General features: G+C 38.3%; 1 protein-coding gene across 1 annotated transcript; it reads right to left on the reverse strand.

Annotated features, from left to right (window-relative positions):
- Positions 1-591: 591 nt before the first annotated feature.
- Positions 592-21,899, reverse strand: LOC110149470 (cell surface glycoprotein CD200 receptor 1-like). The gene is given in 6 exon segments (XM_020911900.2): positions 592-962; positions 17,142-17,216; positions 17,219-17,392; positions 17,508-17,825; positions 20,706-20,765; positions 21,857-21,899. Coding segments are annotated over 6 exon segments (1,041 nt in total).
- Positions 21,900-26,025: the final 4,126 nt, after the last annotated feature.

Below are 26,025 nucleotides of genomic sequence, written 5' to 3' on the forward strand. Positions count from 1 at the left end.
AATCTTCAAGCATCATATTTTACTTAATATTTGATTCACATTTTACTTATTTATTTTTAGAATTTAGTGTTATGGCTGACACATATTGAGTAATTAATGAATATTTTATGAATGGAGGAACAGATTTACTCAGAATATGTCAAGTGAGCGCACATAGGCAGCCTTGGGTGTAATCAATTTAAATAGCTCCTTGAGATCCTAGCCCTTTACACCCTGCTTCTAGAACTGACTGTTTTTTCCATCACCTGTTCATCCATCCATCCAACCCACAGGAATTCCAGGCACCATACCAACTTCTAGGAATTCAGAGAGATACACTGTCCTCTATTGGCATAGATTCCATTCTGCCCTCCACAATGTAAATTGGGGGCCCTCTGGCCGTTTGATACCATTTCAGATGTAAACTCTGTCTGGGGATGTGTGCAAAGCTGGCAATGGATAGAAATAGTGCTCTCAGTGTAAACATATAGGCTAGCACTGACAAGAAAATGCTCAGTGATCTGCTCAGAAAGACAGGTGAACACATATCCAAGAGAGAATAGCAGAGGGTGCTGCTTCCCATCTGAGCACTGTAGTACATCTGTGGGACTGTCACTGAGCACAGTGTGGGGCACCTGTGGGACTCTCACTAGTCACACAGTGTGGGACATCTGTGGGACTCTCCCTGGGGACACAGTGTGGGACATCTGTGGGACTCTCACTGGGCATACACGGTGGGACCTCACTGGGCACACACGGTGGGACATCTGGGGGACTCTCGCTGGATGCATGCTGTGGGACATCTGTGGGACTCTCACTGGGCACACACTGTGGGATATCTGTGGGACTCCCACTGGGCATACACGGTGGGACCTCACTGGGCACACACGGTGGGACATCTGTGGGACTCTCACTGAGCACAACTGCTAAGTTGTCTTCCTGGCCTTTTTGGCTGTTTAATAATGGAGAGAGTCTGCAGTTTCCTAAGAAGAAAACACTCTCTACAAATTTAAGGATTTCTGAATATTTCTAGTTGATTGCCTGTTTCTTTCTTCTCATTCAGAAAATTACAAGTTATAAGCCACTGGGAAGAAGGCAGGAGAATGTCATACTACATCTAGCCAGAACCTTCAAAGATTATAGAGTTCTTCTCCTTATTATTAGGACATAATATATCTTAAGTGTTCAGAGTTCAGTAATAACTATTGGTAGACTGTGAACTTCTAATCATCTTTGCAGTTCCCAGTAGTGCTTAAGAGTTCCAATCTTCTGGAAAAATCTTTTCCTTTAATGTCCAAATAAAATAACTCAAGTTGTAGCCAGTGTAGTTTGGGCAAGTACAATACCCTCCCCAGCATTTTGAAAATGCCTAAGCAGTGCTTGCCTTCCTCTGTGGTTTCTTGTCATCTCTCTCCCACCTAATTTTTGGTCATCCTTGGTCTTATCACAAGACCTTCCAACTGCTGCCCTCTTTGTCCTGTTTACCCCAGAATGTGGGCAGTGTTCCCTTTTCCTTCATTTCTAAAGCACCAATAATCATTAAGTCTATTGTGGATAATAGATTTCAACTAAATATTAACAAAGAGGCATCTTTAATTCTAAAATTCTTTAGCTATCCCTTCAGAGAGAATTTATGACCAGCCAATTCTCTTTTTGTAAATAAAGTATTAGTTGCTCAGTCGTGTCTGACTCTTTGTGACTCCAGGGATTGTAGACTGCCAGGCTCCTCTGTCAAGGATACTGGAGTGGGTTGCTATTCCCTCCTCCTGGGGATCTTTCCAACCCTGGTCTCCTGCATGGCAAGCAGATTCTTTACCACTGAGCCACTAGGGAAGCCCCTTTTGTAGCTAAGGCCTATTCTGTTTCTTCTCTTACCCAATTCTTCATGAGATTCATAAATTCCTATTTCTGGATCCCAGAAAAAACGCTTTCAACTTATGCTGATCATTTTAGTTCCCTTTGTTTTGGTAATTCCAATGCAATCTACAGCCTGAGCCCTACTTTCCCTGTCTGAACTGTTGGTGTACTTCCCTAAAGAGTGAAATTTTCCTCTCATGTCTCTTTTTTTGCATCCAGATTGTAAAAAAGACCTAAAGTAAGACTTAAAAGAGTATTTTTTAAAATCTCTACATTACACTTGTTTCTCAGTCTAGATGTGATCTATCTGGCATGTGAGGTCCTTGGCACATGGTGAAACTCAATCTTTTTTTTTTTTTTAAACTCAATCTTTAACAACAGTAATATTCACTCTCTCTTTGAAGATAGCAATTAATCTCATGAATATTTCATGTGTTGTTTTCCATCTTGTGATCCTTTTAAGGATTCCCATAAATTCTCTGGAGAGGGAAATGGCAACCCACTCCAGTATTCTTGCCTGGAAATCCCATGGATAGAGAAGCCTGGTGGGCTACAGGCCATGGGGTCGCAAGAGTCAAACACGAACTTTCAACTAAACCACCACCACCAGAAATTCTCTCTTGAACCCAAACTCTCAATACAAACAAAACAAACTGTAAAGTCCACTTTGTGAGTGCTCTCATCAGCAAGCAAAGCAAGTCCACATTCCAGCTGGCTTCTGAGTAACACCCAATCGTCTCTTTACTCTGAGAGTCTTAGTTTCCACTTTTGTAAAATGAGGAAGTTGGCCTACTTTTTCTGTAGCTTCCTTCCAGCTTTAGAAAATCATGTAGGCCTCTTAAAGATGATGGGGGAGGAGATAATGGGTTGGACCCAAGAAGTGGAAAAGGCCAGCTAATCTTATTTGTAGCTCTGACCTTCTGCTGCCATTAACACTAACATTTGATAGACAAAATGTTTAAACTAAAATTCAGTGATAGGGGTAATATAATTCAAGTATGAAAAAAATTTTTCTCCTTAATTTTAATTTAAACCACTTTCCTTTTCTTCTATAATTGTTTCAGAACTACCCAAGAAGACACAAGAATTGGTCTTAGGGAGGGACAGTTTTGTAGAAAAATTAAAGAAAAAAAATTCAAGATTACTGTCTGAGGTAAGATTTTAGCTTGCTTAGAAATGTTAAAAAAAAATTAAGTTGAAGCACCATCTAGTGGCTCTCAATTGTGTTTTGATAAAAATTGCCTCCAATTTCCCTCAATTTAGGACCACAATTAATTTGTTGTGCATGTATATGTACATGTATGTTCAGAAAAGAAAATAATGCTTTTTTTTTTAATCTTTATGTGTAGGTAGGATATTGAGAGGAAATAGTTTAACTTTTTACTCTTCCCAGAAAATCAGGGCAGTGAGAGTGGAATAGACAAACATGAACTTGGGTAAATCTCTTCAGGCAGTGATGGAGTCTCTTCTGTTGAAAAAGAACATAATAAAATCCCATAGATTTCAGTTCCTCTGTTTTTCTGCTCACATCCTCTCTAAGAGCCCACAACAGTGTCTTTATCTTCCCAATCTTATAATGCAGACATGTCCTCACATGTCTAGGGATTAGCTGACTATTGGGTCATCTTTGCCCACCCCCAGCTTCCCACACCCTTTCCTATCGTAAGTCCACAGAATTCTTTGAGTTTATACAAGTAGCAATTCTTTTGCAACTATCTTAGAGATGACTTTCTTGCCTATGATTACTATATTCTGAAGTTACATCTGATTAATTGCCTCTAAGGGAAGAATGAAAATAGACCATAACAATGCACATGAATAGAATATAACTTGCTTCATAATCCAGGCAAACAAAAATAAGCCATGAAAATGCACATGAATAGAGCATAATCCATGTTGCAAGACCGAGAGCAAATCTTATGATTGGTAAGCTAGATATTTATATCAATCAGATTAAGTTCAACTGCACATGGAGTAAAACTGAAAACAACAGTGCCATGAACAAAATAGTTTATTCTCTCTCACACAAAAATTTAGAGGTAGGTAGTCTATGGCTACTTCATGGTCACTAAGCGCCAGGATCCTTCTATCTTTCATTTTCACCTTCTTAATAAGTTATGTTCCATCCTCAAAGTTACCTAAGACCCACTTTGGCTGGTGGACTTCCAGTCATCATACCAGAGTTGCAATGTAGGAGCTAAGAATAAAAAGCAAAAAAGGGCCTCTTCTCTTTCTTTAAAGAACGATTCCTAAAATATCACACAAGATGTACGTTTACACTTGTGAAAACTTTTGTGGGTGGTCATACAGAGTTGCAAGAGAAACTGAGAAATATCTTTTAGCTAAGTATGTCTCTACACTAAATAAAAGTGGAGTTTTATTACTAGGTATGTGTCAGAAACCTAATGTGACAATGCTATGTATCAAACAACTGCAAAAACCTCTGTGACAATTGCTCAAATGTCTGAGATCAACTGAAGGTCAGTTGGGCAGCTCTTCTGACCTTGACTGGTCTTCACACTTCTGGAGGAGATGACTGACAGCTATTGAATTGCATAGGCTGGCCTTGACAGAAAGTGGGGGATGATCCTGGGGTATCTCAGCTTTCTACATCTTTCTAATCCTCCAGAAGACTAGCTCAGTCATGTTCTTATGGAGTAGCAATAGAAACTTTCAGGACCTCTTGAGACCTAGGCTCGAAACTGGTACACTGCCACTTCTGCCTCATTTTATTGGCTAATGCAAATAAAATTCTTTATGGAAAGGATTTTCCATAAAGACTTTTTACAGAAAGAAGTCTAAGGTTATTGACAAATTACATGGATAGAGGGAGGGGAGAAAATTTGGAATCATGAATACAATCATCTACTATGAGATGAAAGGGGAAATGAACATTGCACCAGGCAGCTAGCAATCTGTGCAAACAGTATTTTTGAGGCTGTAATTGAATTGTACTACTAGACTGTCTTTCATTTTATGCTCTATCTTAAAAGTGAGGGAATTATGATTTGAAAAGAGAGAGAAAAGAACTAATGTAAGTTATATATGACATTATTACTAATTTATTTCTTGGCTCATGTTTGGTTACTAACAGGGTATTAACCTTCACATTTGTCTTATTATTTACTGTAGGCAGAGATTGGATATATGTATCCAAAATCTGATTTTATTTATTCCAAGGCAGCTGTACTGCATTCTTTAGCTTCCATAGCAATTACTGTGGCTATGTGACAAGCACTAGTCAATGGAATGTGAGCAGAAGCAATTTCCACTAAAATCCTGCATCTATCTCTGTCTCTCTCTGTCCTCTGTCTCTGTATCTCCCCATATTTCTCCTATTCACTTGCTGAACAGAAAATACTCTGAGAAGGCAGAGCCATAGGATAAAATTCTAGCTTACAGCAAAATTCTTCCTACACCTGCCCTAGCCCCACTAGCCTGTACTGGTATGTGAAGTGAGCAAAAATTCAACTTTTGTGCATGAATACACTGAGATTTGGGAGTGGTTTGTTTCAACCACTAGACTATCCTACTTATATTAGTATTCTCCAGGTAGTATGCATTCATTTTCTGCCTCAGAGTTTTGCTTAAAATAAAAGTAATAGCCCAAATCACCTGCCACCTTACACAATAAATTTTTCCTTTATATAAAAGGACACTTTTAAACTACAGGCTTGCCACAAATAACAATGAAGATAAGGTTCCAGTTTACAGTGGCCCTAGAAGGTTTGAGTTCCACCAAGTACTCTTACTCTTACCACAATTAATACATTGTGTAGTGCAGACAAGAAATCCAGACACTGCAGCTCTAAAAGGTGAGGTGACATTTAGCACTGTCTCCAATGACTAGCAGTTTCTTATGTGGAATCAACTAGTAGTTTCTTCAAAAATACAGGTACTACTAAAAACAACTCCTGGACATTTATTTAACGATCAAAGTCTTATGATAATGTTTTCTTTCTAATGAATCTACAGTTTTCACTTTTCATTTCCTACCTGCAATCATTTGTTCTCTGGAAGTAGATGAATCCCACGAAGACCAGGATAACCAACAAAAGAGAGAATTTCATGCAGAGAATGATCAGTAAGTCTGATCCTGGAAACCCCAGGGTTCTGACACCTTTAAACATAGATAACATAGGCAGAGGTGAAGAGCCATTTCAAAAATTCTTCTAATGAACAAATCAGAGTCTATAGTTTAAAAGGGCCTTTTGAAATATTCTTGAAAGTTCACAGATCATCATAATCAAAAAGAATTCTGCTAGTGTATTGTTCTTTCAAGACTGAATTTAGCAACGGTATCTTTGCTTTTGTACACGGTATCTTATTAAATATTTATTAAAATACTTACTAAAATATTTTCTGAATGAATAAATACACAGTAAGCATCTTTAAATCTTCCCAATTTTATAAGAAAAACATAAATGTACTTTATGACATCTTATGTAAATGTTAGTCTTTGGTCATTATTCTTAGATATTTTGAGTGCTATTTGATAGTACTTTCCCCACAGTAAAATGGTTTTGTCACTGAGTTGCTGTAATACCATTAGTAGGGTATTTTATATCTTCCTGATTTCATTTATTCATCTGTGAAATGCCCCCCAAGAACTGTTGAAAAGATAAAATGGGAATAGTTGGGGTCATCATTCTGGTCTTTTCTCCTACAAAAATGACAGCCAAAAGAGTGTGTGAAGTCTAAGTACTAATCTAATTTTTCATTCAAAAGGTCATGTCATCCTGTTAAATAATCTGCTCAAGGTCTAAATTAGCAGGCTAGTGCTCAAAATATTTAAGAATAATGCTCAAAGATTAACATTTACATAGGAAGTCAGAAAGTACATTTTACTTTCTTCTTATAGAATTGGGAAGTTTTAACAATGCTTACTGTGCCTTTATTCATTCAGAAAATATTTACTAAAAACATAGCATGTATAAAAACAAAAATACCATTGCTAAATTCTGTCCTGAAAGAATGATACACTAGCAGAATTCAAACTGTAATTTAGAAAGTGTTTTGATTATCAGGCACTGTCACAAAAGAAGACACGTCACAACCCTCAAAAAGCTCACAATTCGATTGGAAAGTCAGATCTAGACAATGAAAAGATAACCTTTAAGAGAAAAAAGCAGTGCTAAGTAAGTATTATAGGTAGTAAATTATCTAAGGAATAAAGAAGCTTAGTCAGCTCTAACAGGGAGCTCATAGTGAAATCTGAACTGAGTCTTGCTGGTAAAAGAATTAAATAGGCTAAAAGCTGAAGAAAAAGACTTTCAAGGGAAAGAAACAATATGAGCAAAGATTTGAAGAAGAAGGAAATGGCAACCCACTCCAGTATTCTTGCCTGGAAAATCCCATGGACGGAGGAGCCTCGTAGGCCACAGCCCATGAGGTCGCAAAGAGTCGGACATGACTGAGTGGCTTTGCTTCTTCTTTTTTCTTTTATTTTTATTAGTTGGAAGCTAATTACTTTACAATATTGTAGTGGTTTTTGTCATACATTGACATGAATCAGCTATGGATTTACATGTGTTCCCCATCCCGATCCCCCCTCCCACCTCCCTCTCCACCCAATCCCTCTGGGTTTTCTCAGTGCACCAGGCCCAAGCACTTGTCTCATGCATCCAACCTGGGCTGGTGATCTGTTTCAACCTAGATAATATACATGTTTCGATGTTGTTCTCTCGAAACATCCCACCCTCGCCTTCTCCCACAGAGTTTGCTTTTTAACTTCAATCATACCTGGAGCATAGAGTGTAATATATAGAGAAGGCAGTGATGATCTGAATTTAAGTCTGCAATTATTTGTAACTGCCACACAGTGTGTCAAACTCTGGAGATGTAGAACTGAATAGTATGGTTCCCACTCTCAAGGGGAGCTAAAGAGCCTCTTATTGAGTGTGAAAGAGGAGAGTGAAAAAGTTGGCTTAAAACTCAACATTCAAAAAACTAAGATCATGGCATCTGGTCCCATCACTTTATGGAAATAGATGGGGAAACAATGGAAACAGTGACAGACTTTATTTTCTTAGGCTCCAAAATCACTGCAGACAGTGACTGCAGTCATGAAATTAAAAGACGTTTCCTTCATGGAAGAAAGGCTATGACAAACATAGTGTATTAAAAAGCAGAGATATCATTTTGCTGACAAAAGTCCATATAATCAAAGCTATGGTTTTTTCAGTTGTCATGTATGAATGTGACAGTTGGACCATAAAGAAGGCTGCATGCCAAAGAGTTGATGTTTTTGAACTGTGGTGATGGAGAAGACTCTTGAAAGTCCCTTGGACTGCAAGAAGATCAAACCAGTCAATCCTAAAGGAAATCAACCCTGAATATTCTTCGGAAGGACTGATGCTGAAGCTGAAGCTGCAATACTTTGGCCACCAGATGCGAAGAGCCAACTCATTGGAAAAGACCTTGATGCTGGGAAAGATTGAAGGCACAAAAGAGAAGGGGGTGGCAGACGTGAGATAGTTAAATAACATCACGGACTTGGTGGACAAGAGTTGAGCAAACTCTAGGAGATAGTGAAGGACAAGGAAGCCTGTCATGCTGCAGTCCATGGGGTCACAAGGAGTTGGACATGATTTAGCAACTGAACAACAACAACAACATTCTCAAGGAGCTTACACTGTACTGGGAATCAGAGAAATGGGTAGTTAATTAAAAGGCTATGGAAGTACTCAGAGGCATGCATGAGGCATTATGTGAGCCCAGAGAAGGAACAGTTAACCAAACTGCAGGATGAAAGAAGTTACCGCAGAAGAATTATATCAAATAGTCTTAAAACTTCAATAGGAATTGATTGAACAGAATAGAAGAGAGTTGGGGAAAGAAGTACACTGTGAAGAGGTAGAAATTGCTTGTAAAGAGGAGAGGACCAAAAGAGGATAACACTTTTGAGGAGCCCCAAGAGGCCCACATGCTTAGAGTGGGGTGTCAGGTGGGGTGTCAGCCTGCTTAGGACAGGCTGGAGACTAGCAAGATATGAGGCAAGCAGAGCAGCAGGCCGAAAGGGTTTAACTTTCCAAGTGGCAAAGAGAAGGCCCTGGGCACACTTAAGTAGGGGAGCAGCCTGTTTTTCATCTTGGAAGTCACTGGCCACAGAGTAGGAGAATGGAGGAAGGTAAGTTAGGGCCAGAAGACCTGTTACAAGGGCAATGAAATAATGCTGGAGAGAGATGATCATGTGCTCAATTAGTGCAGTCAGAAGAAAGAAAAAGGTCTGGATTTAAGAAATAATTTAAAGCAGAATCAGTAAAAGATAGGAACTGATTTTCATTATGAGAAATAAGAAAGAGTGCTATTGTAGGATGATGTCTTTAATTTTCTGGCTTGAGTCATTTATCATGAGATGAAATACACGTGTGGAGCTTCAGAAGGGGTGTTAGTCCCTCAGTCCTGTCTGACTCTTTGCGACACCATGGACTGTAGCCTGCCAGGCTCCTCTGTCCATGGAATTCTCCAGGCAAGAATACTGCAGTGGGTGGTGCCATTCCTTTCTTCAGGGGATCTTCTCAAAGCAGGGACTGAACCTGGGTCTCCCGCATTGCAGGCAGATTTTTTACTGTCTGAACTAGAGTAGAGGAATTACAGTTCAGAATATATGCACGTTGAGATGCCCCTGATGCATTTGGGTGAAGCTGGTCAGTTAGAAATTGATATTGATCTTGGGTAGCTAAGGAGAGGGGCTTCCCTGGTGGCTCAACGGTAAAGAATCCACCTGCAATACAAGAGTCCAGGCTCAATCCCTCAGTCAAGAAGATCCCCTGGAGAAGGAAATGACAATCCACTCAAGTATTCTTGCCTGGGAAATCCCATGGATAGAGGAGCCTGGAGGGCTACAGTCCATGAAGCCGCAAAAGAACCAGACACAACTTAATGACTAAAACAACAACAATGAGCCGAGGAGAGAAATCTGGGCTCAAAATACAGATTTAAGAGTCAAGAATCAGATGTGGCTGAAGTCATGGGTCCCGAAGAGATCCCTCAAGGAAAAGATGTAAAAATGAAAAGAGAAGAGAGTCAGTGATGGAATGCATTGAAATACCTTCCTTCTTGGAATGAGTAGTTGAAAATATATCTATTAAAGAAGACTAATAAGTTGGCTATATGTTAATAAGAGAACAAAGTGAATATGAATTAAAACAGATGAAAAGGGAGGAGAGACCACATCAAATATCATAAAGAAGCTAATTAATAACAAGGAATAAAAACTTTATATTTTATTTGGCATCTGAGAGAACTTTAGTACCTTCTGTTAGAACATTTTATGTGCAAAGAGATGCATGTGAGGAGCAGATGTGAGGTGGCATAGAAAAGATAGTAAATATAAAATACTCCTTTTTTTAGACTTTTAAAATTGAAATGTAGTTGATTAACAATATCATTTTAGTTTCAGGTATACAGCAAAGTATTTCAGATTTATGTAAATACTTCTTGAGACTCTTTTCCAGTATACATTATTACAAGACACTGAATATAGTTCCCTGTTATATACAGTAGTTCCTTCTTGTTTACCTATTTTATACATAGTAGTCTGTATCTCTTAATCGCAAACTCCTAACTTATCCCTCCCCCATGCTTTTCCATTTGGTAACCATAAATTAGCTTAATTACTAGACCACCTGACCTGCCTCTTGAGAAACCTGTAAACAGGTCAGGAAGCAACAGTTAGAACTGGACATGGAACAACAGACTGGTTCCAAATAGGAAAAGGAGTACGTCAAAGCTGTATATTGTCACCCTGCTTATTTAACTTATATGCAGAGTACATCATGACAGATGTTGGGATGGAGAAAGCACAATCTGGAATCAAGATTGTCAGGAGAAGTATCAATAACCTCAGATATGCAGATGACACCACCCTTATGGCAGAAAGTGAAGAAGAACTAAAGAACTTCTTGATGAAAGTGAAAGAGGAGAGTGAAAAAGTTGACTTAAAGCTCAACATTCAGGAAACTAAGATCATGGCATCCGGTCCCATCACGTCATGGCAAATAGATGGGGAAACAGTGGAAACAGTGGCTGACTGTTTATTTGGGCTCCAAGATCACTGTAGATGGTGATTGCAGCCATGAAAGTAAAAGACACTTTCTCCTTGGAATGAAAGTTATGACCATCCTAGCCAGCATATTAAAAAGCAGAGACATTACTTTGCCAACAAAGGGTCTGTCTAGTCACGGCTATGGTTTTTCCAGTAGTCATGTATGGATGTGAGAGTTGGACTATAAAGAAAGCTGAGCACCAAAAAATTGATGCTTTTGAACTGTGGTGTTGGAGAAGACTCTTGAGAGTCTCTTGGACTGCAAGGAGATCCAACCAGTCCATCCTAAAGGAGATCAGTCCTGGGTGTTCATTGGAAGGACTGATGTTGCAGCTGAAATTCCAATACTTTGGCCACCTGATGTGAAGAGCTGACTCATTGGAAAAGACCCTGATGCTGGGAAAGATTGAGGGCAGGAGGAGAAGGGACGACAGAGGATGAGATGATTGGATAGCATCACCGACTCAATGGACATGAATTTGGTGAACTCGGGTAGTTGGTGATAGACAGGGAGGCCTGGCATGCTGTGGTTCATGGGGTCGCAAAGAGTCAGATACTACTGAGCGACTGAACTGACTGAACCATAAATTTTTTTTCTATGTCTTTGAGTCTATTCCTAGTTTGTACATAAGTTATTTATATCATTTTTTAAAGATTCTACATACCATTTGATATTTGTCTCTCTCTGTCCGACTTACTTCACTTAGTATGACAATCTCTTAAGTCCATCCATGTTGCTGCAGATAGCATTATTTCATTCTTTTTTGTGGTTGAATGATAATCCATTGTATATATGTAGTTATATTGCTTCCATGTCTTGGCTATTGTAAATAGTGCTATGAATATTGGGGTATGTTGGTCCTTTATTGGACTGGAACCTAGTGGTCCAGAGTCGACGATGAGAGAGTGAAAGAAGGAAAGAGGCTAATATTCCCTGGGTTATGCAGCTGGCTTTCACACTCCAGGGAATCAGTCAGAAAGAGAGAGAGAGAGACATGGGGACCCAAGCTCTGATGGAGCCAAGGTGTTTTAATCAACATGGTGTGGGCATATATACTGTCTTACAAAGTAGTTATTCTCAGCAAAGATAAAGATTAAAATTCCAGACTTACAAAACATAAGGCGATCCCTATCAAAGAGAGAGAGTTGTAAACAATCACTTTTTACCGTATGGTTCATAAAAAGGAAGAGGGTACTTATCACCATAATGAGAAACTAATGAAGGAAATGCCTGGATTCCTCAGCCCCAGGAAAGGCGTGCCTCTCCTCTTAATTCCTGAATACTCAGGAATTAATAAGGACCAGAGGATTCCTGACAGATCCAAAACAGCACACAGGAAGCCTCCTGTTAAATGCTTCCTGACAGGGGTATGTATATCTTTTCAAAGATAATAGAGTTTCCATTGTTTCCAGATATATACCTAGGAGTGGGACTGTGATTTTTTAATGAATCTCCACACTGTTCTTAGTGGCTGTACCAATTTACATTTCCACCAGCAGTGTAGGAGGGTTCCCTTTCCTCCATACCCTCTCCAGTGTTTATTATTTGCAGATTTTTTGATAATGGCCATTCTGACTGTTGTGAGGTAATACCTCATTGTAGTTTTAATTTGCATTTCTCTAATAATTAGCAATGTTGAGTGTCTTTTCATGTGCCTGTTGGTCATCTGTATGTCTCCTTTGGAGAAATGTCTATTTAGGTCTTCTGCTCACTTTTCAATTGGGTTGTTTGTTCTTTTGATATTAGGCTGTATGAGCAGTTTGTATATTTCAGAAATCAATACCTTGTTTAGAATCCTCTTTTTCAAATATTGGATATGAGTAAAGGACAAGAGCTAAGAGCTTGAGGAATTCATAGCATCTTGTTTTAAGTATGAAAGGAAAACAGGCATGTTTATATAATCAGTCTTAGGGAGAGGATTTATGAAACAGAAAAGACTGAACAAAGGATAGCAAGGATAATTAATGAAGCCAAGCTTCTGAGGACATGGAAGAGGAAAATAGAGTACAGGTTGAATGTTTGGTTTACAGAAGAGAAGGTCAGGTGGGCCTGGAAATAAATAATTCAGTCTAGAATCAATAAGTATAAAATAAGAGCCTAGAGTTGGTGGGAGATGGATTGTTGCTGGTGCTGTTCAGTCACTAAGTTGTGTCGAACTCTTTGCAACCCCATGAACTGCAGCGCTCCAGGCTTCTCTGTTCATCTGATGGATACTGGAAAATAAAGATTAGAAGTGCATGTACTCATATAAATATTATCTATATATTTTATTGCACTGCTAGAATGAGTAGAAGCTATAAAACATTAATGGAACAATTAATTAAAAGCTGTGTTAATACCTGAGTTAGTAGGAATTAGTCCAACAGATCAACTCATGGAGTAGTATTGTCCATTAGAACCTATAATCTCAGTTCCCACACAAAGTTAATTGCTGGGGTTTGAGGGAAATATATAGATGTGTTTGTTGTTGTTGTTTGGCCACCAAATCATTTCCAACTCTTTTGAGACCCCATGACTGTAGCCTGCCAAGAATCCTCTGTCCATGGAATTCTCCAGGCAGGCAAGAATATTGGAGTGGGTTGCCATGCCCTCCTCCAGGGGATCTTCTCAACCCAGGGATTGAACCTAGGTCTCCCATATTGCAGGCAGGCAGATTCTTTACTGTCTGAGCTACCAGGGAAGCCCATATTTATCTATATGTGGACATATATATGTGTGTGTGTGTGTGTGTGTGTGTGTGTGTGTGTGTGTGTGTAAATATACTTATGAAAGGATATGCACCAAAAAGTTAACCATGGTTATTTTGGGCTGGGATTGTGTTTGTTTATTTTCTTTCTTGTCTATATTTCCTGATTTTTCTACACTGAATAATGGGCTATTTGTATATTAAAATCCAGAAGGGTAAATGCAGGCTGTTTTCTTATCTGTATTTAATTTGTTCTACAAATTATCAGAAAAGTATATATTATTTGTGTTATTTTAAAAACCTAATTTAAAATAAATAATATAAATACATGTAAAAAAGAAGTGAATGTATTGATACATGCTACAACATGGGTGATTCTTTTTGTTGTTGTTGTTGCATGGAGGCTTTATCTAGTTGCTGCAAGTGGGGGCTACTCTCTAGTGGTGTACAGACTTCTCATTGAATTGGTTTCTCTTCTTGCGAGGCAGAGTCTCTAGGGTGTGAAGGCTTCAGTAGTTACGATGCATGGGGCTCAGTAGTTGTACTATACAGGCTTAGTTGCCCTGAGGCATGTGGGATCTTAGTTTCTGGACCAGGGATCCAACCAGTGTCCCCTGCGTTAGCAGTTGGATTCTTAACCACTTTACCACCAGGGAAACCCCAGCATGGATAATTCTTGAAAAAATATGCTAAGTAAAAGAAACCAATCACAAAGGCCTCATTATAGTTCCATTTATATGAAATGTCCAAAATAGGAAAACCTATTGTGACAGAAAGTAGATTAAGTGATTGCCTAAAACTAGAGGAATATTGGAATTAAGGAGGTAAAGCGTTTTGTTTTGAAGTGATGAATATGTTCTAAAATTGATTTAGTGATGGCTATACAACTATGTTCAAAGACCATTGAATAATGCACCTTAAATGGGTGAACTGTATGCTATATAAAGCTGTTGCAGAAACACAGATCAATATAAGAGATGTTATGATGAATAATTAATAGATATTATTTTTAATAATGTTATTATAAAGAGTATAATATCTAATGTATTGATATAGTTAATATAATAGCCAATAGTCTTTCATATAATAAGTACAGCAGCTAATATTTATTGAGTACTGACTTTGTGCTAGGCACCATGTTAAATACATATATGATTTTACTTGATTGACATAATAACTCTGTGATGTGGGTACTTTTATCTTATTTAACAGATGAAGAAACCATGAGACATTAACTAGATCTATTTTGATGATAATTTCACAAAAACAAGCATCAAATATTGTGTTGTACATCTGAAGCTAATACAATGTTATATATCAGTTAAAAACAAAATCTTGAGACACAGAACTTACTGTTCAAAGTTACACATTTGGTAAATGAGAGGCATGTGTTACCAAAGACATTGCTCCTAATCAACAGATTATGTTCCCTGGAAAAATAATAAAGCATGAATTTTGTCTTTTCATCTTTGTATCACCAGCTTTAAATACATAATAACATTGAAAAAATGTTTTGTCAATGAATTGGTTTCAGACAGCAAGGGAGAAGGAAATCTCTGTAACTCAGAGTAGCAGTAAAGGGGTGAGTACTATAAAAAATGGAAATATCAGGAAAGAAGTTATTATTGTTCTTGACTATCTACTGAGTAAGTATTGTTAAATGATTTATAAGTATTGATATTTTGAATCAATAAAAGGTATGGACCTAACAGAAGCATAAGAGATTAAGAAGAGGTGGCAAAAACACACAGAAGAGCTATACAAAAAGATCTTCATGACCCAGATAAACACAATGGTGTGCTCACTCGCCTAAAGCCAGACATCCTGGAATGTGAAGTCAAGTGGGCCTTAGGAAGCATCACTATGAAGAAAGCTAGTGGAGGTGATGGAATTCCAGTTGAACTATTTCAAGTCCTAAAAGATGATGCTGTTAAAGTACTGCACTCAATATTCCAGCAAATTTGGAAACCTCAGTAGTGGCCACAAGGACTGGAAAAGGTCAGTTTTCATTCCAATCCCGAAGAAAGGCAATGCCAAAGAATATTCAAACTACCATAGAGTTACACTCATTTCACATGCTAGCAAGGTACTGCTCAAAATCCTTCAAGACAGGCTTAAACAATAGGTGAACTGAGAACTTTCAGATCTACTAGATGCATTTAGAAAAGGTGGCTGAACCAGAGTCAATACCAGTTGGGTCTTAGAAAAAGCAATAGAATTTCAAAGAAACATTTACTTCTGCTTCATTGACTACACTAAAGCCTTTGACTGTGTGGATCACAACAAACTGAAAAACTCTTAAAGAGATGGGAATTTAAGACCACCTTACCTGCCTCCTGAGAAACTTGTAGCAGGTCAAAAAGCAACAGTTAGAATCAGATATGAAACAAGGAACTGGTTCAAAATTGTGAAAGGAGTATGTCAAGGCTGTATTTTGTCACCCTACTTATTTAACTTCTATGCAGAGTACATAATGCAAAATGCTGGGCTGGATGAAGCTCAAGTTGGAATCAAGATTGCTGGGAGAAATAGCAATAACCTCAGATATGCAAATAGCAACACCCTAATGGCAGAAAGCAAAGAGGAACTAAAGATCCTCTTGATGAAGGTGAAAGAGAATAGTGAAAAAAACTGGCTTAAAACCCAACATTCAAAAAATGAAGATCACGGCATCCGGCCCCATCACTTCATGGCAAATTGATGGGGAAAAAATGGAAACAGTGACAAAATTTGTTTTCTTGGGTTCCAAAATCACCATAGATGGTGACTGCAGCCATGAAATTAAAAGACTCTTGCTTCTTGGAAGAAAAGTTACAATGAACCTAGATAGCATATAAAAAAGCTGAGACATCACTTTGCCCACAAAATTCCATATAATCAAAGCTATGGTTTTTCCAGTAGTCATGTATGGATATGAGAGTTGGACCATAAAGAAAGCTGAGCGTAACTGTGGTGCTGGAGAACACTCTTGAGAGTCCCTTGGACAGCAAGGAGATCAAACCAGTTAATCCTAAAGCAAATCAACCCTGAATACTCACTGGAAGGACTGATGCTGAATCTGAAGCTCCAATATTTTGATCACTTGATGCCAAGAGATGACTCATTGGAAAAGACCCTAATGCTGGGAAAGATTGAGGGCAGGAGGAAAAGGGGATGACCGAGGATGAGATGGTTGGATGGCATCACTGACTCAATGGACATGAATTTGCATAAACTCAGGGAGATGGTGAAGGACAGGGAAGCCTGGAGTTCTGCAGTCCATGGGTTACAAAGAGTCGGACACAACTGAGTGGCTAAACAGCAACAACCAATAATTAATCTCAAAGTACTTTTACAGTGCCAGAATAAAATATATTAGGAGAATATATTAGTAAGGAGTTATTAAACTAATTCCTTCTATCTAATAAAGGAATATGATTTCTCTAGTATACTAATGCATTACTCAGTTAAGTTTTAGAGACTATCTCTGAATTAGAAGCATAAGTTTTCTTACCTTCTGCTTGGTTATTCACAATCATCTATAAAGAAAAAGACTGAGCATCAAGTTCATGAAAGAAACAGGCACTTACCTTTATCCAGCTCTATGGACAGACTTTTGCTGCCAGTCAAGTGGGAGACAGAGCAGGGCACAGCAATCACATGGTGGCCCCCCAGCGGCATGTACTCTGGACAGTCACTGTGCCATCACCCCAGTAAGGCTCTTGCTCAGTGACACAATCACTCTCTGGGGTCCAGGAGATCTGTGCAGCCGGCTTCCTTGCAGCTGCCTTGCACACTGCAGTTCCATTCTCAGTTTGATCAAGGGTCACTTCAGGGGGCACTGCAGAAATGTAGGGGAAATGCTTCAATCTTAAAACCTGGGGCACAGAATTGAGAGATTTGTTTCCGTCCCAAATCTGGTAATTGGAAATACCAAAATATATGATGTTCCTAACCTAACACTTGGAAGTGGTAGCCATGATGGAAATTCCCATCATTTGTTATTATTTGACACGTGTAATTCCCATCGTGAGTGATGGCCACTGGATCAACCTGAACGGCAGGATTCTCATCAGATCTGGAGGCCCAGGTTATTCTCTTGTCAGTACAGTTTTCTTCTATGGTCTGATTTGTATCACGTCTGTAGGCTCTGAAGCAGGGCAGCTTGTCTCTGAGGACTATTTCCCATGTTACTGCCAGCACATTTGTCCACAGCACAGGAGGGCAATAGAGCATAGCCTTTGCATCCGCTAGTATCAATAACGAAGTTTTAACTAGACACCCACACAGGCACAAACACAAAAATAATAAGAGAAAAGCTCTTTATAGAACTTCATGTGTTAAAATTAATTCACAGTATATTACATGACATTGTACTTGAACTTTGCTGGTGGTCATATTCCAGAAATATTAAACTTACATAAGAAATTACACTAAATATATATAACCCTGGAGAAGGAAATTACAACTCACTACAGTATCCTTGCCTGGAGAATATATAAAGTATTAAACTTATCCAAAGATTAACCAACTTCATCCTGTATTATGAATCATTAAGAAAGCAACATGAATTATATATGCAGCAAAATTTTTCAAGTGTTATAACATTAGTTCAGGAGATTTGATGTCTATAAAACAAACAGATGAGAAAACAGAATCTCTAAGATAAAGACAGTGTTCTAAATCCAATCTTTTGCTCATAGAGACTAGCAGATTTATCTTGTAATTCATACTCTACAGGATAGAAAAGGGAATAATAAGTGATGTTTTGTCTCTTTCTAAGTTTTGATGAGAGAATAAATCAGTAACCTCAGAACTAAATGCCTATTCCTAAGAGTAGCACTTCAGACAAGCATTAAGTAGAATGGCATTCAGGTTAAGCAAGCTGGGAATTTTTTAAACAAGCTGGAAATTTTTTAAGTACATTTTTTATTTGGAGAATCCCAAAGTCAGTAAAATCAACAGATCTTCCTTATTTCCTCCTTCCCTCACTCCTTCCCTCTTGTTCTTCCTTCTTTCCTTCCTTCCTTTTTTCCTATTCAATTATACTACCAGACCATTCAACTGTGAAGTTTGCTTGCAGATTTTATTTTCAGACATTAAATGTAATTATGAGAATTAAATAAAGAAATTGATTCCTTTTGTCCATCTTTTAAAGTAAAAATTCAGCCCTGCAAGCCTACAGATATTTTCCAACTTAAAAGCTCACTCTTTCCCATAAACTCACATAATGTTTCTGTGCTTGGCAGGGGTTTGGTGAGATATGCTAATTAGGTGTGTCTGTTACAATTCACCTCTAACAGAAGTGCATGTCAGTTATTTCTTCATAAATAGAATCAGCTATAATGGGCAAGAAGCTTATATGGATGAAGCTTGTCTGTACTAAACTCTGCATTTAATATCTCCCTTCTCATCTTTTGGTGTCACCTGCCTCTTCAGAGATGTACTCAAGTCCTTGCATTTTACAGCCAAACAAAGATCACACAACTAATGAAGGAAGATGGAGGATTTTAAAAAGCAGAGTGGTGGCGGTTAAATCATATTCTTCCCATTACTCCAAGCAGTATTCCCTTCCAGAGGGAATCTCTTGTCAAAGATGTAGATACAAGCAAGAACTTTCTAATTACATAAGGAATCACGTGAAATATATAAAGTATTAAAACTTTGTGGAAAACAACTAGAGTGGGTGTGGGTAAACAGGTCTGTACACAAGGGAAGGATGATGAAGATAACACCAGAAAGATAAAGAGACTGAAGAGATAGCAAGGTGTGAATATTCCTTTGTGTTCTTAGGAGTTTGAACTTTCCTTGTAAACAGTATAAGTTTAATGTTTTTGCTAGTATTTATCCTCAAGTTCTGTTTTTTTAAGGGAATGTACTTGCCAGTCAAATAAGCACACTTGAACAGGGGCACAATATCCAAAGAAGTAACTCTAACAGTGAAGATTCCAAGCATGGCAGATATTTTATGTCCTTTCATCTTCCATTCTCTGAACTTCAATCACCCTTCATGTATAATGATAGTTCTTGTGGTATTGCTGTTATTTCACTCTTTCTTCATTCTCTTCTTTCATTTTCGTACCTGTTGTGATAATTTACACAATGGTCAGAGCCAACCCCACACTCAATGGATTTGGTTCCTATCTGCAAATATATTTTTTGTGCATGCCTGTGATCAGCTACAGTGATTTTGCCTCCTACTTCACAGAGAAGGTAGAGGATAGAGTCTCATCTTTGTTTCCAAATCAGCAGTCATATCTCATCTTTTCTGCATCCCTTGTCTATAAATGTGCACACAGATTTCAATTGGTTTTGGGGCATTCTCTTTCTTTTCTCACTACCATACCCTAGATTAAGTCCCTGTCACCATGTACCTAGATTGTTGCAAAAGCCTCCTAAATTCTGTCTCTGTCTCAAAACTCTTCTCCCTTCAGTTCATACCTTACACTGCAGCCAATATATCATTCTACAACACAGATGTCATTCCCTCAACTCTAAAACCCTCCAAACATCACTTATGGCCTAAAGGACAAATTTAAATGGCTTCATATTGGCTTTGAAAACCCTCTTTTTCACATTGACTCACTTTACATTTGACCACATTGCCTCCACACTCCAGAAAAAACACCAAGTACAATTCTATTTCTCTGTCATTTCTCACATTGTTTTCACTCTCTAAGGTGGTCATATACTGCTTTTTTTCTATTTAAATACCCTTTCTTTAAGACCCAGTTTACTGCTATATGCTCTGTGAACCCTTTTCTAAGCCTTGGTGCTTAACCACTCCCTTTCTACACATATGATACACTTGCTATGAGTGCTTACCTCCTCTGTCTGTCTGATAGCTGAGCTTCTGATGGCTGGGTTCCCCCACAAAACTGGGCCCCCTTGGGGCTCTTTGATAGTCTTGTTACTCTTATGTTCCCCACAAAGCCCAGCACAGTGCCTGACAGAGAACACTCCATAGTCTTCCAGTGGAATTGAACTGCTTTAGGGGAGGACATTCAGGTTCCTTATCCTACAGCGTTCAGATCACCATTTTCTTCAACTGGGCACAAAGCTGGCACTCAGTCCAGACCACTGACTCTGTTTCTAAGTAAGCTCAACATTTCATGCTTCAGTATTGGCCTCAAAAAAAGAGAAAAGCATACTACCTTCTGTAGGAAGTGTTACAGTGCTCTGCTTTCTGTCCATAGATGAAGTAGTTGTTGAAGCTAGAAGATATGCAGAGAAAAGTAGATGAAATCAATTTTAGATACATAAATGGAGTGAAAACCATTATTTCTCCATAAGAGCTTATTTACAACATGATAGAAAATGAATTAGCCATAGTTAAAATCACATGAAAATCCTTGAAAGACAGAAATTCGAGGTTTCTCCATCGAAAAACATGCTGACATATTAAAAGTACCTTTATAAGGTACTAATTAATGACTTTCCCATTTATGAGATACCTCGTTTTGTATTTGACAACTATTTTGTACAAAATAACCCCACCTCCTCTCAAGCCATAATGTATTGGTTCATGATGGGCACTTCATGTGAGCCGGACTAATTATAGTCCTTTTACCAGATATCACCCCCTGCTTAAAATTATTTGGCCCGGTGGTGGGCACTGCACACAACAGGACAAACCAGAGTATTTTCTCAAAGAATTTTGAAACCAGAATTAAGAGGAGTAGTTCATCCCTTTCCTTCCTTACTTTTCCTACTGCAATGGTTAATTTAGTGTGTAAACTTGGCTAGCCATGTTAACCCAATATTTGGTCAAACGCTATTCTAGATATTTCTGTGAAAGTATTTTTAGATGAAATTAATATTTAAGTCAGTGAAAGAAAGTGAAGTCATTTAGTGGTGTATGAATCTTTGCAACCTCATGAACTGTAGCCTGCCAGGCTCCTCTGTCAGTGGGATTTTCCAGGCAAGAGGACTGGAGTGGGTTGCCATTTCCTTCTCCAGGGGATGTTCCTGACCCAGGGATCAAACCCGGGTCTCCCACATTGCAGGCAGTCTCTTTACCATCCGAGCCACCAGAGAATCCCTCTAAGTCAGTAGACTTTGAATAAAGCAAATTACCCTCCAAAATATGGGTGGGCCTCATCCAATCAGTTGAAGGCTTAATAGAAAAAGACTGACCTTGTAGGAAAGGGATCTCTGCCAGCAGTCTTCCTTCAGACTCCAAGTGCAACTCTTACCCAGGGTTTCCAGCCTTATGGACTACTCTGCATATTTTGAACTTGTCAAGTCTCCGCAATCATGTGAACCAATTTCTTAAAGTAAATTAATCTCCCTTCCACACCCCCACCTTGCTTTTTCTTCATTCTTCCTAAAATAGGTCTATTTTTCATGGTTCCTTAGAGAAACAGAACAGGATGTGTATATGTGTGTTGGACATACATCCAGTTGACTAGAGAGGTACAGAGGGAGGTATGGAGAGACAGAAGTAACAGTCTTCACTTTGTTCTAGTTCTCAATTTCATAGTTTTTGAGACCTATATGCATTCCTTCTCTTGAATTTTGCAGTTTCTTTTTTTTTTTCTTTTTTTCCATTTATTTCTACTAGTTGGAGGCCAACTACCCCACAACATTGCAGTTGTTTTTGTCATACATTGACATGAATCAGCCATGGATTTATATGTATTCCCCATCCCGATCCCCCCTCCCACCTCCCTCTCCACCAGATCCCTCTGGGTCTTCCCAGTGCACCAGGCCCGAGCACTTGTCTCATGCATCCAACCTGGGCTGGTGATCTGTTTCACCCTAGATAATATACATGTTTCGATGCTGTTCTCTTGAAACATCACACCCTCGCCTTCTCCCACAGAGTCCAAAAGTCTGTTCTATACATCTGTGTCTCTTTTTCTGTTTTGCATATGGGATTATTGTTACCATCTTTCTAAACTCAATATATATGTGTTAGTATACTGTAATGGTCTTTATCTTTCTGGCTTACTTGGCTCTGTATAATGGGCTCCAGTTTCATCCATCTCATTAAAACTGATTCAAATGAATTCTTTTTAATGGCTGAGTAATATTCCATGGTGTATATGTACCACCGCTTCCTTATCCATTCGTCCGCTGGTGGGCATCTAGGTTGCTTCCATGTCCTGGCTATTATAAACAGTGCTACGATGAACACTGGGTGCACGTGTCTCTTTCAGATCTGGTTTCCTCGGTCTGTATGCCCAGAAGTGGGATTGCTGGGTCATATGGCAGTTCTATTTCCAGTTTTTTAAGAAATCTCCACACTGTTTTCCATAGCGGCTGTACGAGTTTGCATTCCCACCAACAGTGTAAGAGGGTTCCCTTTTCTCCACACCCTCTCCAGCATTTATTGCTTGTAGACTTTTGGATAGCAGCCATCCTGACTGGCGTATAATGGTACCTCATTGTGGTTTGATTTGCATTTCTCTGATAATGAGTGATGTTGAGCATCTTTTCATGTGTTTTTTAGCCATCTGTATGTCTTCCTTGGAGAAATGTCTGTTTAGTTCTTTGGCCCATTTTTTGATTGGGTCATTTATTTTTCTGGAGTTGAGCTGGAGGAGTTGCTTGTATATTTTTGAGATTAATCCTTTGTCTGTTGCTTCGTTTGCTATTATTTTCTCCCAATCTGAGGGCTGTCTTTTCACCTTGCTTATAGTTTCCTTTGTTGTGCAAAAGCTTTTAAGTTTCATTAGGTCCCATTTGTTCATTTTTGCTTTTGTTTCTAATATTCTGGGATGTGGGTCATAGAGGATCCTGCTGTGATTTATGTCAGAGAGTGTTTTGCCTATGTTCTCCTCTAGGAGTTCTATAGTTTCTGGTCTTACGTTTAGATCTTTAATCCATTTGGAGTTTATTTTTGTGTATGGTATTAGAAAGTGTTCTAGTTTCATTCTTTACAAGTGGTTGACCAGTTTTCCCAGCACCACTTGTTAAAGAGTTGTCTTTTTTCCATTGTATATCCTTGCCTCCTTTGTCAAAGATAAGGTGACCATAGGTTCGTGGATTTATCTCTGGGCTTTCTATTCTGTTCTGTTGATCTATTTTTCTGTCTTTGTGCCAGTACCATACTGTCTTGATGACTGTGGCTTTGTAGTAGAGTCTGAAGTCAGGCAGGTTGATTCCTCCAGTTCCATTCTTCTTTCTCAAGATTACTTTGGCTATTAGAGGTTTTTTGTATTTCCATACAAATTGTGAAATTATTTGTTCTAGTTCTGTGAAAAATACCGTTGGTAGCTTGATAGGGATTGCATTGAATCTATAGATTGCTTTGGGTAGTATAGCCATTTTGACAATATCGATTCTTCCCATCCATGAACACAGTATATTTCTCCATCTGTTTGTGTCCTCTTTGATTTCTTTCATCAGTGCTTTATAGTTTTCTATGTATAAGTCTTTTGTTTCTTTAGGTAGATATACTCCTAAGTATTTTATTCTTTTTGTTGCAATGGTGAATGGTATTGTTTCCTTAATTTCTCTTTCTGTTTTCTCATTGTTAGTGTATAGGAATGCAAGAGATTTCTGTGTGTTAATTTTATATCCTGCAACTTGACTGTATTCGTTGATTAGTTCTAGTAATTTTCTGGTAGAGTCTTTAGGGTTTTCTATGTAGAGGATCATGTCATCTGCAAACAGAGAGAGTTTCACTTCTTCTTTTCCTATCTGGACTCCTCTTACTTCTTTTTCTGCCCTGATTGCTGTGGCCAAAACTTCCAAAACTATGTTGAATAATAGTGTGAGAGTGGGCACCCTTGTCTTGTTTCTGATTTCAGGGGAAATGCTTTCAATTTTTCACCATTGAGGGTGATGCTTGCTGTGGGTTTGTCATATATAGCTTTTATTATGTTGAGGTATGCTCCTTCTATTCCTGCTTTCTGGAGAGTTTTTATCATGAATGGATGTTGAATTTTTGTCAAAGGCTTTTTCTGCATCTATTGAGATAATCATATGGTTTTTATTTTTCAATTTGTTAATGTGGTGTATCACATTGATTGATTTGTGGATATTAAAGAATCCTTGCATTCCTGGGATAAAGCCCACTTGGTCATGGTGTATGGTTTTTTTAATATGTTGTTGGATTCTGTTTGCTAGAATTTTGTTAAGGATTTTTGCATCTGTGTTCATCAGTGATATTGGCCTGTAGCTTTCTTTTCTTGTGGCATCTTTGTCTGGTTTTGGAATTAGGGTGATGGTGGCTTCATAGAATAAGTTTGGAAGTTTACCTTCTTCTGCAATTTTCTGGAAGAGTTTGAGTAAGATAGGTGTTAGCTCTTCTCTAAATTTTTGGTAGAATTCAGCTGTGAAGCCATCTGGTCCTGGACTTTTGTTTGCTGTAAGATTTCTATTTACAGTTTCGATTTCCTTGCTTGTGATGGGTTTGTTAAGATCTTCTATTTCTTCCTGGTTCAGTTTTGGAAAGTTATACTTCTCTAAGAACTTGTCCATTTCTTCCAAGTTGTCCATTTTATTGGCATAGAGCTGCTGGTAGTAGTCTCTTACGATCCTTTGTATTTCAGTGTTGTCTGTTGTGATCTCTCCATTTTCATTTCTAATTTTGTTAATTTGGTTCTTCTCCCATTGTTTCTTAATGAGTCTTGCTAATGGTTTGTCAATTTTGTTTATCTTTTCAAAAAACCAGCTTTTATCCTTGTTGATATTTGCTATGGTCTCTTTAGTTTCTTTTGCATTTATTTCTGCCCTAATTTTAAAGATTTCTTTCCTTCTGCTAACCCTAGGATTCTTCATTTCTTCCTTCTCTAGTTGCTCTATGTGTAGAGTTAGGTTATTTGTTTGACTTTTTTCTTGTTTCTTGAGGTAGGCCGGTAATGCTATGAACCCTCCCCTTAGCACTGCTTTTACAGGGTCCCATAGGTTTTGGGTTGTTGTGTTTTCATTTTCATTCATTTCCATGCATATTTTGATTTCTTTTTTTTATTTCTTCTATGATTCGTTGGTTATTGAGAATCGTGTTGTTTAGCCTCCATATGTTTCAATTTTTAATAATTTTTTTCCTGTAATTGAGATCTAATCTTACTGCACTGTGGTCAGAAAAGATGACTGGAATGATTTCAACTTTTTTGAATTTACCAAGGCTAGATTTATGGCCCAGGATGTGATCTATTCTGGAGAAGGTTCCATGTGGACTTGAGAAAAAGGTGAAATTGATTGTTTTGGGGTGAAATGTCCTATAGATGTCAATTAGGTCTAGCTGGTCCATTGTGTCCTTTAAAGTTTGTGTTTCCTTGTTAATTTTCTGTTTAGTTGATCTATCCATAGTTGTGAGTGGGGTATTAAAGTCTCCCACTATTATTGTGTTACTATTAATTTCCTCTTTCATACTCGTTAGCGTTTGCCTTACATATAGCGGTGCTCCTATGTTGGGTGCATATATATTTATAATTGTTATATCTTCTTCTTGGATTGATCCTTTGATCATTATGTAGTGTCCATCTTTGTCTCTTTTCACAGCCTTTATTTGAAAGTCTATTT

Source organism: Odocoileus virginianus, chromosome 4, assembly GCF_023699985.2.
Source record: "Odocoileus virginianus isolate 20LAN1187 ecotype Illinois chromosome 4, Ovbor_1.2, whole genome shotgun sequence".
Taxonomy (NCBI): domain Eukaryota; kingdom Metazoa; phylum Chordata; class Mammalia; order Artiodactyla; family Cervidae; genus Odocoileus; species Odocoileus virginianus.